Here is a 17,324-nt window from a genome sequence, read left to right on the forward strand (position 1 = left end):
GAAATTAGGGTTTACTGTTTTTTAGATTCCTGGTTTCAAGACTGTAGAGCGAGCAGCAGGTTCATCTTAAAAAGAAAAATTGTCCTGGGATTGGTTTAATGTATGAAAAAGTTTTGCAGCTGACTAATTTTCAGTTTAGACCAAAATTTTTAATTGAAATCTGAGAGGTTTCTTTTTACTGTAATAAACTCCACATAAATTTAGGCTTATACTTTGACTTCTACTGAAAGAGCTTAATTATTTTTACTTCTTGTCTCTAGTCAAAACTGAAATACAAGTTAAAGCTGAATAATCTTGTGCTTGAAAGGGATTGCTGGGATTGATGCAGGAAAAAAAAATATTTTTTCCTTACCTAATTCAAACAACATTTTGATATTTAGTCAGAGGTGAAGATTTGGCTTTCCATTCCTTTTCCACTTATGGAAATGATATCATGATTCTCCTGTGTAAACTTTCTGGTGCTGAAATAACCTAGTTTCAAGATTTCTAAAGTTGCTGAATTTCATGTTAACAAAATGAACTAATTAGGGAGCACTGGGAGATGGGGAGTTCAAGTGAGGACAGAATTCAGTACATCAAAGATTTTTGCAATACAAATATGCTTTGTGCTGATCTGTAAGTCTCTGCCTTTGGGGCTTTTAAGAGTGGAAACAGTGCAGTGCCACTTAGGGAATATGGATTTGCCTGCTAGGACTGACAAGACAGGTTTCAAACTGCCTGGTTTCTCATTCTGCCATGCTTGTACAAGTTTTACATCATCAACATTTGAGGAGCACAAAAGCATGTAAAATGAGTTCTTTCTTGATATGGACAAAAGGTGAACCTGTTGTAGAGGAAAAATTCAGAAATATGTATTTGTACAGAATCCATGGATGTTCTGAATGGGTTAAAATCATTCTGCACAGAGTTTCTAAGTTCAAACTCTGTAGTAAGAAAGGTCTCTACAGACATAATTATTTCCTAGTTACAGGATGTCATAGCTGGGTTTTTCTACAGAGCCATGGCATGTTGTGTACAGGTAGAGAAGCTGCTGGAATGTGTTATGTATCGAAAAAGCAGGAAATCATTCCTTGATCACTCAGAAATGCAAACCTACCATGAAATAAACTGTCCAAAGAAGTTTTCATAATATTTATTTCTGATAATTCAAATACAATAAATATTCCAGTTCCTCTTTTTTTCCTTAGTAAACAATGAGATGTTTTTGGGTGTAGATCAGCAGTAATGACGTGGTTTGATGCAGGCTTTTTGGCCTGATTAGACTGACCAGCTGCTGGGTTTGCTGGGTCTGCAGCATGGAATGATGCAGTGTGACTCTGGAAGGGGGCTGGATCCTCTGTGGTGCTTTGCATGGTGCCCTGACAAGTTTGGCTTGACACTGGCCCAGAGATCTCTGTGCTCAGCCAGCAGAAACCCAGAACATTCTGTCCTTGTTCTATATAATCCCTGGCTTTATCTGGTCTCTTCATTGTCAGGGGTGTTGGTTAACTGCAGAGCTGGGTGTTGGGGATTGAAGGAGCTGCAGTGGGCTCCATGGAGGAGGCAGTTCTCCAGTCTGTAAAGGGTAGCTGGATGTGCCCAGTATTCAGTGGAGCCAAGGAAGCTCTGATGACCCAGCTTATGCCTCCTGCTCAGCATTTCAATGCCATGATCTCTACAGCAGAGGTTACAGATGGCTTGGGGAACTCCTGAGCGTTTGATTACACTTTATCATGTGAAATAACCTTAAGCCTGAATGCTTTATAGAAATTTCTTGAAATATTGGTAACATCTGAGACTATCAAGTGTGAAAGAGACCAGAGATATGTGACATATGATAAAAGTCGATGTGGATGAAGTTGTAAACTGATTTCAAACCCCACCAAATATGAATGATTGTCTTCTACCATTGTGTAATCTTGCAGGAAACTGACTGCTATTGCTTTTGGAGACCTGAACCCTTTTCCCTTACGGCAGATCAGGAACCGCAGGGCCTATCACCTGGACAAGGTGCGGCTGGAGCTGACGGAGCTGGAGGCCATCCGCGAGGACTTCCTGCGAGAGAGAGACACCTGCGTGGAGAAAAGGGACCTGATCAGTGATGATGAGGAGGATAGCTGAAACTGCCTCAGACAAACTGCTCTTTGGGATCCTGACCAAAGTGAGTTCACCTCCAAAACACCTCCTTAATCCTGTCAAACAGAATGTAAACTCCTTGCTTTTGGAAATATGCAGGACAGATTTCCAAGTCCCAGCACTTTCAGAAATACCACTTTGTATGGAGGCCAAACACTTCTGTTTACATTTATGTTCATGGAATCGTTTGTAGAGCACTTAATATCTGTCTCTGTTTAGTCAGTCAGCTGAATTGACATATGTTTTCCCAAAGTGCACCATTAATGCCTGGATGTGAAACAACAATAAAAGTCCATGCTCTGTTACATTCATTACCATTCTGAGTTTAGGGGTTTTGTGATGTAATCATGTTTTTTGTAGTGCAGGCTCAATGTGAGAGGACAACATATTTCTTGGATTCAGGTTGGCTCAATCTAGCCACTCTTGAGGTCACTAACCAGAAAAGCATGGGATGGAGATTCCTTTGTCTTTTTCTGAAGTGTCATGCAATGGATCACCAAACAGAACACTTGAATATATGTACTCTAAAGTAAAGGTAAAATAAGTACCTATTTTTGTCACTGAGTGTGTATGAAACAGTGATAGCAAACATCATTTCTACTTTTCAGGGCAGCTGTGTTGATAATCTCATTAATGCAAAGGGGTTTAGAGATCAAACTGTATTTAATCAGTTTTATTTGTATTTACTTTTTTGATTGCAATGGTTCAAAAAAGGCCACAACCAAACCCCAGATATTATGGAAGAATGGAGCTCGTCACAGGAGTACCATGCTTTAGGAGCCAATTGTTTAGGTATCTGTTGAAAGTTTGTTTTGTTATGTTTTTTGTTTCTGTGAGGGTTTTGGGGTGGTTTTTTTGTTGTTATTTTGGTTTTGGTTGGTGTTTTTTTTCTTTTAATGCTTCTTCCCCTTTAGGACCTAAGGTGAAGTCTAGCTCTTTAAGAAGAAACACAGCGTTTGTTCTGCATGGTTGTAGAACTATTTTACAATAGTGGTAGTGACTGGGTTCATAAACAAATATTTACCAATCAATCAAAGAAACCTAAAGGTCACAACGTGCACAGGGGAGCTGAACATCCTTTTCCAACAGAAAAATGCAATATTCTCCTAATGTACTCAGCTTTACTGTGAGACTTGGATGCACTTCCTGCAAGACAGCTGTAGGAGCAACATCTGGGCTGTTGGGCTGTAGTGTTCCTGCTGTGGAAGTGGCACTGGGGACCATCCTCTCTCTTTTGGTGACTAGCAGTGCTCATAAGTGGTTCTGAGGAGAAGGAGGGTTTCTTTCTTGCTGGCTGTTCTCTGGACTTCTGTAATGTTTTTTCTTGAACTGCTGGATCTTCAGAATGTTGGATTGACTATAATGTGTCATGATAAAACTAGAATTTAAATACCAGGCAGCAAATCATTGAGCTCTGGGGAAGTGTGAATTGGCAAAAACCAAAACTAATCATTGGGAAGAGTCAAGTGCATCAAGCTTGTATTTTATGTGTTTTGTTTTGGTTTTCTAGAAGTAATAGTACTTTATTTGGTATAATCATGTCATTGCTTTTGTCAACAAGTGTGTGCAGAGAGAAATCCTGCTTCTGTTTCACAGCACTTTTAAAAACATTTTATTTTAGGTAATGTAGTTGTAGCCTTCTCCAGGTAAACATATTATAAGTTAGTTTATATGGAAGGGAACTATTTAATCGGAGGTGAAGTTGTAACTTAGAGGATTACTTTTGATAAAAAAATTGTGCTTCCTGTATGACACATAATTTTTACCTATCCAGCAAATCCTTGCCAATGAGGGACTGATGGTGTGATCATCTTGATTTATATGTTACTAGTCTCATAAAATGTCCCCTACCTTGTCTGTGGTAGGCAGTAGCTGGGGATTTTTTCTAATTCCCTAGTTACTTCTGGTTGTGTACAGGAGGGCAGGGTTTTGTTATTATTGCATGTACTGTATTCTTTTTCTACTTACAATCAGTATTTGAATACAAAAATGGGACCAAGTTTTCTACTTTTCTAGTTATGCTGTCTTGGTTTTGAAAGAGCTGGTCTCTAAATCAATATGCAATGTAGGCTTTTTGTTCTTATGTTTGTTTTAATGTTGTTGTCAAGTGTTAAATGAATTTTCTTTTAAGGTGAAGATCTTCCTTTCAGTGACCACAAGTGGAATAGTAAGGTGAAGAGTTGAGATACTTGTACCCACCCTATTCCTACAATCCATTTTTCTTTGGCTTTGAGTCTTCACTATGAACTAGTCCTGAGACTTCAGAAATGTTTTCAGGCTGATTCCATTGAAGTGTTCAGGTTATAAAGATAAAACTAACTTTAAGGCAATGGTTCAGGAAGTTCTTTAGCTGCCAGAACACAACCTGCAATATTACAGGACTGTTGTTGTTAGAGTTGTGCTGATGGTTCACTTAGTGTGTGCATGTGTTGCTGTGTTTCATTCCATGAAGTTGTTTCCATTTGTACAGTAAAACTCAGTAGCTCTGTTTCTTCTGCCACGATGTGACTGTTACCCATGAATGTTAAGAACCCTGTGGAAGTTGTGCTGTCTCTGGGTATTTTGTCAGCTTGCAGATATAAAATGAGTTGATGCTGTCATGCTCAAGTTCCCTGCAAGTTGTTGGTTTCATTTTGTTGAGCCTTGTTACTGATTTAGTGATGAGCTAAAAGGTCAAAAAATTGCAGAGACTTCTCACGTCTGGCCACTAGAAGTCTCTGTGGAACAAAAATAAGATGCATGTAGCAGGAAGTAACATCAGGGGAGCTTGCCTTGCTTGCTGCTGCAAATGTTGTGTGACTTAGTTTGCTAGTGGTGCTTAAATCTGGTTCCCTTGGAGAGCAGTAGCTCCTTAGGGACATGCAGGATGCACAGGCAGCATTGAAACCTGATGAAACCAGGCCAAAACACAGTGTGCCTCAGTGGCCTGCCAAAGCTGACCTGCATGGAGCCCATGAGTTTGTTTGTGTGTGAGCTGCTGAAGTGGTGCGTGGGGTTGACCATTCATGCCAGCCAGACAGTGAGGAGCTGACCTGTTCATGCACATAACACTGCCAAGACAATATTGTAACTTCAAGGCCTTGCACATAATGTGCAGAGTTGCTCATGTGTGGTTCCCAGAATCTGTGATGTAACCCAGACCACTAAGTTACATCGTGCAGGATATTCCTCCATCTCTATTCATGTATGCATGGCTTCCTGGTGAAACTTTTCATTAGTTATTTAAAGGGGGTCTCTTATTTTCAGTTAAATAGGCAAACAATTGGTGCACTACACCTCTGGTTATTAGAACTGCACAGTGTTTCAGCTTGACATGTACATGTGTACAGGCAGTGTTACGATCCAGTGTTATCACATTGTTTGGTGGTGTTCTTTTTACCAGATATATAATCAATAAAAAAGACTTTTCTGTTGCCCTTTCAGGGTCTTCTGTGAGAGATTCTCCCCTTCCCTTCAGTGTTTGTAAACATGGTAAGATATTTCAGCAGAAAGGGAAAGTTTTTTTTTTTCTTCCTTATAAAACATCAGAGATGAACGAATGGTCTTAAATTTGACAGAGTTGTATATTCAGACACATAACTGAGAAGTGGCAAATTGATTAATAAATTGTGTAGCTGTTTAAGTGACTGTTCCCTTAAGTGCCATGTTAAAAATCAGCAATATGCGGTACAAGAAATCTGAATTACAGACATAAGTGATGTTATCTTCCTAAAGATTGTGTAAAGAAAAAATAAATTGTTTATTACTTTATAGATTGCTCTGGTTCTTTTTTTTTCCCGTAACAGATGGAAATATCTGCAGGTGTCAGAGCTCATATTTTTGTCTGGTAATGAGGTCTGAGAGGATCTCTGTAAAGGAACATACAGCTGTAAATGTGGCTTTGGAGCAGGAAGATGTGAACCATAGACATGTTGCATGCAGGTGATGCTGATTGGGTAAACTTGTCATTGGTGTTTCTTTGGAGAGGGAGGGGGAGACAAAATTCGCATGAACATTCATAGGAATTTTCTGAGTTCACACACTTTCTGGGAAACATATTTGTATGATATCTCCTGACACCCCAAAAGCTTCTCTAGGAGGCTTGGTACTGACGGTCTGACACAGTCTTTTGTAGTCAAATAAATAATTTCATTTTGTTTTGAAAATTGAACCAAGTACTCAATTTGGAAATCAAGTCTCATTATCTGTCTTTCAGATATTAATTTTGCATTTTGGAATTGCTTGACTCCCTTAAAGAGGTTTGAATACCTTAGCTACTTCAGATATGTAACTTAATAGCTAAATGTAAGGGAGGATAAAATAAGAGTTAGGACATGACTGTAACTGCATATCCAAGCATATCTTTCATAGCAGAGGTGAATAGTGCACAGTTCTTGTCCTCTGGCTCTGCTACAGAATGGCAGGCTATTACAGGAGATACTGGCACAGTTGGAAATCTGTTCAAAGAGGTTGCAAAACACGACAGAGATCAGCAGTTGAGGCAGACCACAACTATGGATTAAGGACCTCATGTCCTGTGTACTGAAAACTTAAATCAGACAAATAAACAAAATTTTGGGGAGAGAGTGCATGGGGAGCAATGTCCTCACTTGGATACTTGGCACGTTTAGCTTGAGTAGGTTGTGTTGCCCTATGCAGCTGCTGGGGCCTGTAAAGAACAGCTGAGACTCCCATTTGCTCCTTGGGACTAAGCTTGAAGCATCTGCTCTCAGTGGGATTGCATTAAGGATGTGAGTGTGGCTGATGTATGTTAAAAACCTGGTTCCAAAGAAATGCATAACTTAGGGTAAACACAGCTGGCCTGCTCTGAACAGAGACCAAGTACCTGCTCTGGGTGCCTCAGAGATGCAGAGAACACACTCAGTCTGCTGCTATTACAAGGTATCAGGTGCTCCTTCTCTGGGTTTTCACAAGTGCTAAACATAGCTTCCTTATCTCCAGCTCCTTGACCTCAACAGAAAGCAGAAGCCATGTAGTGCTGAAGCTTTAAGAATTCCCACACATGAAGTATGTTCCCTCAGATAATGCAAAGGAAGGGTGTGCTCTGCCTTGAAAACTTCCCCCCTGGAAAATAAGGTAAAAGGTTCAACCAGAAGTTAGCAGAGTGGTATTTTCACTGGGATGATCTGCTGTAAAAGCCATATTTGTCTACAGTTCAAGGATGCCCACCTGTAGTGTAGCCAACTTTTCAGAGCACGAGACTAGAAAGCAAAACTCCAGACTATTACTGAATGTGATTTTAAAAAACCACAATTATTAAAAGTATATATCTCCAGTAATTAAAACATTCAGTGCTAGAATATGTCTAGTAAATGTAATTGCTTTGGCCAACTAAGATTCCCCCAGTCCTGAGCAACTGCATCCTGCCTTTGCCTCTCAAATGTGATGTACCTTTGGTGTGTACAAACCAGGTAGGTTGTGCAGTGAGTTGCCCTTAAGATGTCAGGTTTGAGCTGATGAATGGAATCAGTGATGTCTTCAGGTACTGTCATTGGTGATTAAACTGTGAAATAAGCGATTTGCCAGTTTTAAGAAGTGCAGGTGGTGTTTTTCTGGTTTTTAATCCTGGAACTCCCCCTTTGGAACATACGGTATGGGTTTCCTATTTTGTCACTTCTAGAGGAGGCCGGCAAATACATGGCTGCAGTGTTTGCTGGTGCTGCCTACTTGAAACACTGCTCAGGTTTGAGTTTTCTGTTCTTGTCCTGTACGAAAATAAAGGCTTTTACGTTCATCCAAAGATGTTACAAAGAAATCTCGAGTTAGTATTTTAAGGGTGAATAACTACAAAACCATGAAAGAGCAACATCCTACTTAGGGAGTGCCTGTATTTGGGCATACAAGCTCCATGGACATGGCAGCAGGGGTGGGACCCAATCTACCTTTGCTGCTCTTGGAAACCTTTATTCAAAGTGAGGTTATTCTGGGTCTAGGGAGAGCTTGTCCCAGTTTGAAAAGCTGAGTTACAGCCTCTCAGAGTCTTTTGTTCCCTTCTTTGCAGCTGGGAGCAAACAAAAGCGGTGGCCTTGCTCATGTGCCCTTTGCTCTGAGAATTTTGTGGTATGATTGCTGTGGCTTCCACGTGATCATATTCTGTTGTAGAACTAAAGGTGAGAAATTAAATAGCTTTATTCCCCTTTGAGAGAGCTCTGAGTGCTTCCACTGCCCTTTGAAACATTTACTGTTGCTCCCATTTCCTGTTCTCCACCCTGTGTAGTATCACAAGCAGACACTTCTTTTGGAGTTGGAGGAGCTGGGTGGAACTTGTGGGCTGTGAACACCACTCCCAGGGCAGGCGATCAGGGCCACAGTTCAGTCCTCTTGATTTAGGACAAACCAAGTTTCATTTTCACTGTGATAATAAAAACTACTGCCTTTAGGTACTTGCCTAGAATAAAATCACTCTTAAATTTATCTATTTTCACACCTTGCTGTACAGGAGAACATCCTTCTTATTTGCCATTACCACTGTGTTACCTTAATCACAAAGGGGAATTGAAAGTGAAGGCAACGTGGCACTTGTCATTTATTTTGAAGGTGTGAACAATCCCACATCATTGCTCATTAGCAAATGATGGCTATTAACTTGCCCTGAAGAAACGTAAGGAGACCTAAGAGTGTTTATTTGTGTGCCAAATAAAGCTGAAGAAAATCTAGTTTTTCAGGTTTTGGGGATGTCTTTAGGAGAGTGAACAGATGAAGAATGTTATTGTTGGAAGCCAGCTCTTGGGCTCCGGTGGCTTGGGAAGCAGCATGGCAGAGGTTTGGTACAGTAGTGCATGTGAATGCCGCCTGAGCTGCTCTTTGTCACAGCGGTCTCTGGGACCAATGGGCAATGTCACCGGGTAACGGGGACGTTCACACCACGCAGGAACCAATCCAGGCTTCTGTTTCAGCTTGTATAGAGCACAGAAACAAGGCTTATACAACTTAACTGCCTCTCCATCGGCTTTGCTTCCTCAGCATTATTTTCTTACTATTGCTTTCACATATCCTGTATCTACTAAAGCAAGGAACTGGGGCTCTGTATCTGAGATGCTCCCCAGTCAGCCTGTGTGAGCTGTGTTGGTCTGGAGGGCTTTGGTCTGGCCCAGCTGGAGCTGTCCGCATCCCATCGGGGCAGGGCAGGGCTGGCCCAGTCGGGCTGGGGCCGGGGCCCCGGCTCAGCCCCACGCTGCATCCACACAGCGCTGCTGGGCCGGCCCGGCTGTGCCGCTGTCCCTGCGGCCGGCCCGGCGCCCCCCGCGCTCTCCTCACGGGGCGGAGCCGGGCCCTCCCTCATTGCTCCCTCAGCCCTCCCTCATTGCTCCCTCAGCCCTCCCTCCGGGCCCGGGGCGGGCAGGGCCCCGCGGCTCCTCCGCCCGGCCGCGCCGCCCCCTCAGCCTCCACCCGGCCCTGCCCTGATCGCTCAGGGAGCCCGGCGGACGCGGTAAGTCAGCGCTGCCCTCTCAGCAGGTTCCCCATCTCGGTTCCCCTCTCCGTGTTCCTCCGGCTCCGTGCCTCACGCCGAGCCGCCCTCATGACGCTCCCGCTCCCTGTCCCTCCGTGCCGCGGCTCAGGGGCTGAGCTGCCGGGGCTGGCGGGGTGCGGACCCTCGGCCTCTTCACGGTGTCTGCGCTGGCTCTGTGTGTGCCCGCAGCTCCCACAGGCCGGGCAGTGCCGCGGTGCCGCCAGCGCCCCTGAGGGTGTCACACTGCCCTGAGGGTGTTTGTTACACTCCGCCCGGACTGGTGCTGCTCCTGTCCGGGACCATCGGGCACGGCCGCTGTGGGGTTCAGGCTCGGCTCGCTGATAATATTCAGCGAATTCTGTGCAACTTCCAGCGTCCATCCGCAAGTTTCTTCCTGCCTTTTCCCTCAAACAGCTTCACTTGGCTTTCTTTACACCTGTTCCTCTGGCCGGTGAGCCGGGGCTCCTGGAGCAGCACAGCACGGTGGAGGGGACTGGTTTAGCCTGGCCGGCATCCTTGTAGAGGACAGCCAAGAAGGAAGATGTGATTTAGAGGGTTAAAATGTGGGGTAATTGCTCCTGCTGTGTCTGATCTGCAAAAGGACCAAAATCGCAGCGCTCACCTGCTGAAGGCGTGAGGGAAAAGTTTAACTCTGACCCTTTTCTGAAACATCAGCTGTTGGCAGGGGCGAGCTCTTTGCCTTTGGGGCAGCGCTGTGGGTTATGTGCAGCAGTAATCCGTGAAGGCGCCGCAGGGACGGGGACAGGGCTGTGCCCGTGCCGTGCCAGCGTGCCTGGCATTGCGGGCTTCCCCTGAGTGCCCCCACCCCGCTCATCGCTCGGGCACGCCGGGCTCTGCCATCCCTGGCCCTGCCTGGCAGCTGCCATTAGCTGCAGAGCCAATGTGCTCGGTACGTGTGCTTGGAAATACAGCCTTGGGTCATTCGCCACACATGTAATTACTGCAGGGTAAATTTGGGAGGTCAGGAAGGAAGCCCTGGAGAGTTAGTGGCTGAATTGCTTAAACGCTGGGTGTGTTATGTGTTTTTTATAGACACGCAGGTAGTAATAGTTGCCTCAATTTCCCGGCAGAAAAAAAAATTTAGGCTACTTTTGTTTTCTGACAGGAAAATGTTTCAGTGAAAATAGGGATTTGCTGAAGTTAACAGAACTTTTAGCTGTGCTACTCTTTTTTGAAAGCAGAAGGTAAAACCTACTTGGGTTGTTTGAGGATTTTTTTGTTGTTGGAATTGCTTAGTCTTGTGGCATGAAAGAGAAGAAAAAGAAAGAAAGGTAGAAAAAGGAATGAAAACTAAAGAAGAAAATATTTTAATGTTTATAAAAATCTGTTTAGTTTTACCAAAACTAGAAGACAATATAACTTCAATTTGTTTAATGGATTTTGGGGTTTTTTTCAGATCGTTAATTTAAAACAGTCCGGTTTTGATTCTAAATTGGTTTTGGTCATTTTTCAGTATTATAAAATAGTTCATATGGGAAGTTTTTGCTTTGGTCCGTTCTAATGGGTTTGGGATTTTAGTTAAGTGTAACTAATATTTTGTAATATCAAAGTATGCCATGGGGACTGCTTCTGAGTTTGGCAAAAGGTTTAGTGATTCAGCTCATGTCAGGTGTACTTGAGAAAGTCAGATTATTCAGCTGTTACCTCAGTCACTTGAAACTGGTTTCCTTAGGACAGAAGATGCCCTAAGGGGAAAAAATGCAAGGCTGTTGGCAAGGGAAGTGCTCCTACAGTTTTGTTCTCACCTCTGATTTCTTTGTTCTGCTCTCATTCACTGGCGGGTGGACATTTATCATGGGTTTGACATGTATAAACCAGTCACTGATTGTCACATAATTTGATAATAACAGGTTAATAACTTATCTGTGCGGGGAAACCTTCATTAGAGGAGACAAATAGAACTTACTTTCTTCTGCTCCTCTTGAGAGGGATTCTGTCACTCTCTGTGGAAGAGTGGGTTTCTGTAGATTGATGTCCTTTACACACAGCACGAGCTGCACCGAAGAGGTCCTTGTGTACAACAATAAGAATGTCTTTATCCAGAGGTTGTACTGATGTAAAGTGTGTGTGTGTAAATATATGCCTTAGATCACAATGAGAAACTGTCGTTTCTTAGGGTAAATATGATCCTATTTAATGGTAGGGCAGAGTTTAAAAAGAATGTGAAAAGATGAGGCAGGACATGTTTCTAGTGCCTGAAACGGCCATCTCAGGGCCTGTATCCTATTTCTGGGTTTCCTGCAGTTTTACTCCTGTAAAGACTCCTGTCTGTAGTAAAATCATTCACACAGGATAAGCAAAGCTTTGCTGCCTTGTGATATTTGGCCCGTGTTAAGGAGAGTTGGATACAGCAATAAAAGATGAAGTATTATGTTCTTATAGTAAACATATGCTATACTATACTATGGAGTATCATCGTGGAAACACAGCAGCATAAATTGTGAGTAGAAGCTGGCCTTCACATGACAATGCTCACTGTGAGGAATCCCAGAGTAAAGAGTTGAGGAGAGGTGGTCCCAGTGCAAGGTGGTTGAGAAATAAACATGGCATGTTCTTTGAAAGGACACACAAGCTCATCTCCTCTGCTGAGCTTGCCTTGGAGCAATTGAGCTCTGATTCAAAACTCACTGAAGCAGGTACCTTCATCACCCTGGGTTTAATGAATTCTGGTGCAGATCCTGAGTGATGGGAATGGCCCTGACTCACTGGATTTTGGTATTGTTGGGGCACATGGCCCTGAAGTGTTAGCATAATGTATGTGCCAGGGAAAAAAAGGTGGTTGTTGCTCTTTCCTCAGACCCTGAACAACTTTTTAGTCTGAGTCCAAGATGAATGTCTGTCCATCTCTAATTCTGCCTGCCTTCACTGGCCATCATAAGAAAAATCACCACCTGACTAGAAAAAACATGAAGGCTCTCATTCCTCCTTTGATGTCCTTGTAAATAGTCTACTGTACTTGTAAATGTTGTCCAACAGAAACCTTGTAGTATAAGAAATCTTTGAAAGTGAAATCAGCTTAGTTTCCTAGGTGAGGCTGTATTGTCTGAGAAGGGTAACATTCATGCTTGTGAATGGCACTTCTATTTCAGATGAATTTTAAGCATGTGAGGTTATCTTTTGTTGGCTTTCCCCCTTGTGCTGTGCCAGTGACAATTGCTTTGGCCATCGAGTGTATGATCTATTTTGGGCATTTGCTAGGTGTGACTGTTGGGTGAAAGCCAGAGAGAGATCTGTGGAAGGACAGGGTAACATGAAGTGACAGACATGGTAAACACCAGGACATCAGAGGCACCACTGGGGGCTGAGCACTGTGAGTTTTGTTTTCAGAAGCGAGGCTCTGGGCTCGAATGGGTCCTTCCTGGGAGATCTGACTTAGTGCTCTGACCTCTGCAGAAACGGGTGCAAGTTAAGAGACGGGCAGAAGGGATGAGAATTTCCTGGTTATTTTCACATGGATTCTATGCACCTGCAGAATCAGCTGTGTTCTTTGCAGGATGCTGGGAAATGAGTGAACATGTCAATCAAACATTAGGTCACTGTGTTCACAGAGGCATTTCAGATGGGTTTCCCACTCTCAGAGCACTCTTTTTAACTTGCTCTTCTGAATGGTAATGAACTCTTTCTTAAAACAATGACTTTTTAGGTGTGTTTGCATTAATGTTGTTTATAACCATGTGGCTTGGATTCTGATGAAGGGAGTAGTCAGCTTGAGGGATTTACAATCTTTGGGCAAGTCTCAGCAGCATCTCTTATTACCTGGGCATTTTCCTGTACTTGACTTTTGCATGTGCTCAGAATATAATTTTGCAATTCAGGGTGAATGAAAGGTTTGGGGTTTTCAGCAAGGCTTGGCTTTGTCCTTTGTTTGCTTTTTTGAAGTCTATGAAGGCTGAATGCAATCAACATTTTAGAAAATTCTGCTTTGAACAATAAACTTAGTTAGGAGCAAATAGCTCAGAGATGCCCTCTTGTAAGCATGACTAAAGCATATATTGACTGTAGTTTCAAGCTCTGAGCAATAGTAGTCAGTGATCTTTTGGTGAGATTATAAAAGGTTACTTGAAGAATACTTCAAGTATTCTTCTTTGTATAAATCACTTTGTAATTTGCTTACAAAGTGAAATTTGAGTTGCTTATTTTCATTGAAAAATAAAATAGATATTTTCGTCCCAAGCATGGACATGGTTTTGGGAAGGAAATTATTAAGTAACAGAATTAACAGATCAGTTCACCTTGCTTCACATTGAAAAACTATGAAAATGTGGGCAAAGCCAGGATACAAAGTGAAAAAATAGTAACCCACATTGCAGTGCATCATGCTCACCAATGCAAGTGTTGGTTTCTACAACGTATTTGAATTGTGGGGTGGTTACCCTGGGCTTCAGCGTCACAACCTGTGTGGTTTCTCTCCTTTGCCTTGGGTGGCCCAACAAGAGACATTGTTGCTGAAGCACTGTTACACAGGAGGGCAAGGGAGGCATTTGCCTCCATTCCAGAGCTTTGGAACTAGGGTTTGAGCAGGTTTGCTGGCAGGAATGCAGCAGCCCCAGGGCTGTCACTCATCTTCTGGCACTGCTGAAGTTGGGGCTGTAAGTGTTGATGTCCTCGCCCTTATGCTTGACATAAAGCAATCTAAGAATTTTTCTCCCAATGTGTAGGTTTTGCTAACGTCGACTAAAAATATATTTCTGTAAAAGTGCTAGGAGACTTTCTGTCCCTTTGAAGCAATAGAAGGAGCATATTTGGAAAGGAATTGATGCTCAACATGCCACCTGTGCATTAGAAGCCAGTGGTTTGCAAAAAGATCTGGGGCAAACAAAGCAACCAGTCTTGTTTTCTGAGGTGTGTGAATGATGACAGCTTGGGTGTGTATTGACGAATTGTTAGATTTTACAATGTATCTTCTGCTTACATACCTGCTTTTGTGGGAGAAAAATCTTCAGTTTGTGTGCCTTTCAGTTTGACAGCAGTACTGCAATTGCTCTTTGGTACTTAGTCCTGTTTTATAGGTCTGGTGAATCTTCTTGCAACACTGAATTGAACTTATTTCTAAAGGATCAAAATAGAGCTTTGTTTGCTAATGAAATATGATATGCACCAGTCAGATGCCAATGACTGCCATTTAAAAATATGCAGGAACTGTATAGAGATACAGAACCTGGAAGTCCCTAGTGCATCTGAAGCAAGCAGCATCTGGGATTCATAAAGCAAAGCACATTGCATTGACAAGATACAGTGTTGAGTGTAGAGATGTGTGAGAATCACTCTATGCCTCGATGTGGTTACACTTTACTGTGGTGCTAGAAGCCTTACAGCTATTTTACATGTTCTGATGTAAACAGTGGATATTGGGGCCATTGGGCATAGTGCCAGTGTTCATCCCCACAGGAAATAACAAATAGGTCATGACCTGACTGGCCAATTATTCTGCTCAAATCTACTCTGTTACAATCACACACTGCTTGGGAGGTGTATCCCAAGGAATAATGTGAGTTCTCATCTTCTCCTCATCCAGAAGGAGCCCAGCATCATGCACAGATGCTCCAGGGCACCAGTGTGAGGCTTGCATTTTCAGAGCTCGCAGAGATTATCAGCTTAAAAGATTCTGTTCAGGAAACAAACTGCACAGTTACACAGAGTAACACCTGCAGCAGATGCTGCTGGTGGTCTTGTTTGAAACATCTACTGTGCTTGATGGAAGATGTGCTGAAAGCTCTGGAGAGGGAACCACAGCACTTTTTTCCAGAGCAGTTCAAATGTCTGTGTGCTTCAGGAGCACTGCCAGACCTGAGAGAAAGGAAGCTCTGCCTCCTGGTCCCCCGGCTCAGGATCTGTCAGAGGGAGTCTGTAATGCTAATTCTTGTGCTGGCTCTCTTTAGTGTAGTGTGAAGGCTTTATTGTCCAGAACTTTGTCAAATTATTATTTTTCCTTTCATCACATTCGTGTTTCTTGGTGTGTCCTGTGCGTCTAGTTAGGTGTGTTCTTGGGTATGCCAGAGGTGGCCAAGAATCTTGTTCACTTAAAAGTGCTCATCTCTTTCCAGATTTGAACCCTCACTATTTGGCTGAGGCTGCTGAATTCGTTATTTTGATTGATCAGTGGTAACTTTGGCCATGAATGAGCTGCAATGGATCCAAAGTGCCTATACAACAAACGTGTGTTACTGAGACTTAGCCTCTTGCAAGATGTAATGAGTGTCATTCCTCATTAATATTCTAGTTGCATCATCCTTGAGCATCAATGAAAGACCAAGTATGGCTTTCTTCAAGCAACAGAGGGTGGAGGACGTGTACGAGATCGGGGAGGAGCTGGGAAGGTAAGGTCGGGTCACACTGACATCACATGATCCCAAAATCTGACACATGGGGAGTTTGGTACATCCTTCTGCTTGACAGCCTACATCAGTTACAATATACTGCAAAAGCAGCACACACCTCCACACAGACTAACCCCCACTTTGGATGGGAACTTTTTGTAGTTTTTTGGGCTTTCTTCTTTAGGTTAAATGTGCTAACTGTTTTTCCTGTTTCTTTTCTTGCAACTAGGACAACAAAAGGTATGTTTGCATTGTCTTTTGTAGATAGGTGTCCCCTGTGTCCGTGCTTTAGACTTGAGTTCACATGCTGCTCTGGGAGCCAGGAGCCCGTGGTGCTGTCACCACAGACACAGAACTTTGACTTGGCTGCTGTTTTAGCATCACTCCACAGCACTGCTCTTTCCACCTGGCTCCAAGCACTGACATCACATGTTCATATGTGCCTGCAAGAAAAAAGTATAAGCCTGTATTCTGAAAGGCTCCACCTCTCAAATCTCCAGCTGGACTGGTTAATGCTTGTATATAACTTTTAATGTATAAAGGCTTCTCCAGGTATTAATTCTCATGTATATAGCTTCTAATGTATAAAGGCTTATCCACAGGTATTAATTTTAGGGGTAATTACCAATTGTTACCCTGCTTAACCATGAGCACCTGCTGAAACACTGCTGGGTTTGTGAACTGGCTACCCCAGTCACTGGGCAATATACAATGCTCTGGATGAGGATGGCTGGTTTCCACATAGTGTACAACCCTCTAATGTTTTTCATTTTAATATGAAAATAGCAAAATTAAGGCACTACAAAGGTTGGCTTCTTTCCCAATGTCTGGCAGTTGGTTTTGATAAATGACTGTGTATGTGCCATCACTCCTTTTTAAGGGCCAGTAATTGAGTTCCATTAAAACAATTCAGTTGAGCTGTATCCCTGCTGATTTTTTTTTTTCACTCTCAGCTATTTCATCTTTAGAGTTTTGAGAAGATTTTTTTAAGGCGAGAGGGGTTGAGATTGGTTTGTTTGTTTATTTTCCATTCCCTCTCAGGTAGGCCATAACTATTAAATTTCCTATAACTGCTTACTTTTAAGTACTGCCTGGTACTGAGAGACAGTGAAAACCTGACAACAGTGAGCAGTAAAGAAATTCAGTGTATGTATGCAGGGTGTAAGAGGTGTGGTTTTTAACCTAGGAGACCTTAGGTTAAACAGTCAAACTACTAAAATGAGAAACTGGAGACTGAGTAGTTTATTTTTACTTGGGTTTCTGAATTGGTTTTGGGAATCTTTTGAGATGATGAACATCATTCACCAAGCTGATGGATAGTGGGGATTTTGAATGGAGAAGTGTAGCTGGAACAATCTGGCAAAGGCTGGCCATTGCTGCTTGAATCAGCCTGAGAGGCTGTCAAGGTTTGTGTGGCCACA

At 42.9% G+C, this 17,324-nt stretch overlaps 2 protein-coding genes across 6 annotated transcripts in view; both read left to right on the top strand.

Moving 5' to 3' along the window:
* The window catches only part of TBC1D2B (TBC1 domain family member 2B), a 35,162-nt gene extending 29,297 nt beyond the window's left edge, over nucleotides 1–5,865 (top strand). For 3 of the 4 annotated variants that reach the window (XM_088172373.1, XM_088172371.1, XM_014879184.2), the window contains one exon: nucleotides 1,905–5,865. In XM_088172373.1, coding sequence (XP_088028499.1) covers nucleotides 1,905–2,100 — 196 coding nt within the window. In that variant the 3' untranslated portion in view covers nucleotides 2,101–5,865. The remainder of the gene's footprint in view (nucleotides 1–1,904) is intronic. The other variant, XM_088172372.1, reaches the window with a different exon arrangement.
* A 3,575-nt stretch (nucleotides 5,866–9,440) lies between these two features.
* DAPK2 (death associated protein kinase 2) overlaps nucleotides 9,441–17,324 on the top strand; it is a 37,342-nt gene continuing 29,458 nt past the window's right edge. Inside the window, exons 1-2 of one of the 2 annotated variants that reach the window (XM_014879186.2) lie at nucleotides 9,441–9,544; nucleotides 15,807–15,903. In XM_014879186.2, coding sequence (XP_014734672.2) covers nucleotides 15,842–15,903 — 62 coding nt within the window. In that variant the 5' untranslated portion in view covers nucleotides 9,441–9,544; nucleotides 15,807–15,841. The remainder of the gene's footprint in view (nucleotides 9,545–15,806; nucleotides 15,904–17,324) is intronic. The other variant, XM_014879187.2, reaches the window with a different exon arrangement.

The sequence above is a fragment of the Sturnus vulgaris genome, chromosome 13, assembly GCF_052056855.1.
Source record: "Sturnus vulgaris isolate bStuVul1 chromosome 13, bStuVul1.hap1, whole genome shotgun sequence".
Taxonomy (NCBI): domain Eukaryota; kingdom Metazoa; phylum Chordata; class Aves; order Passeriformes; family Sturnidae; genus Sturnus; species Sturnus vulgaris.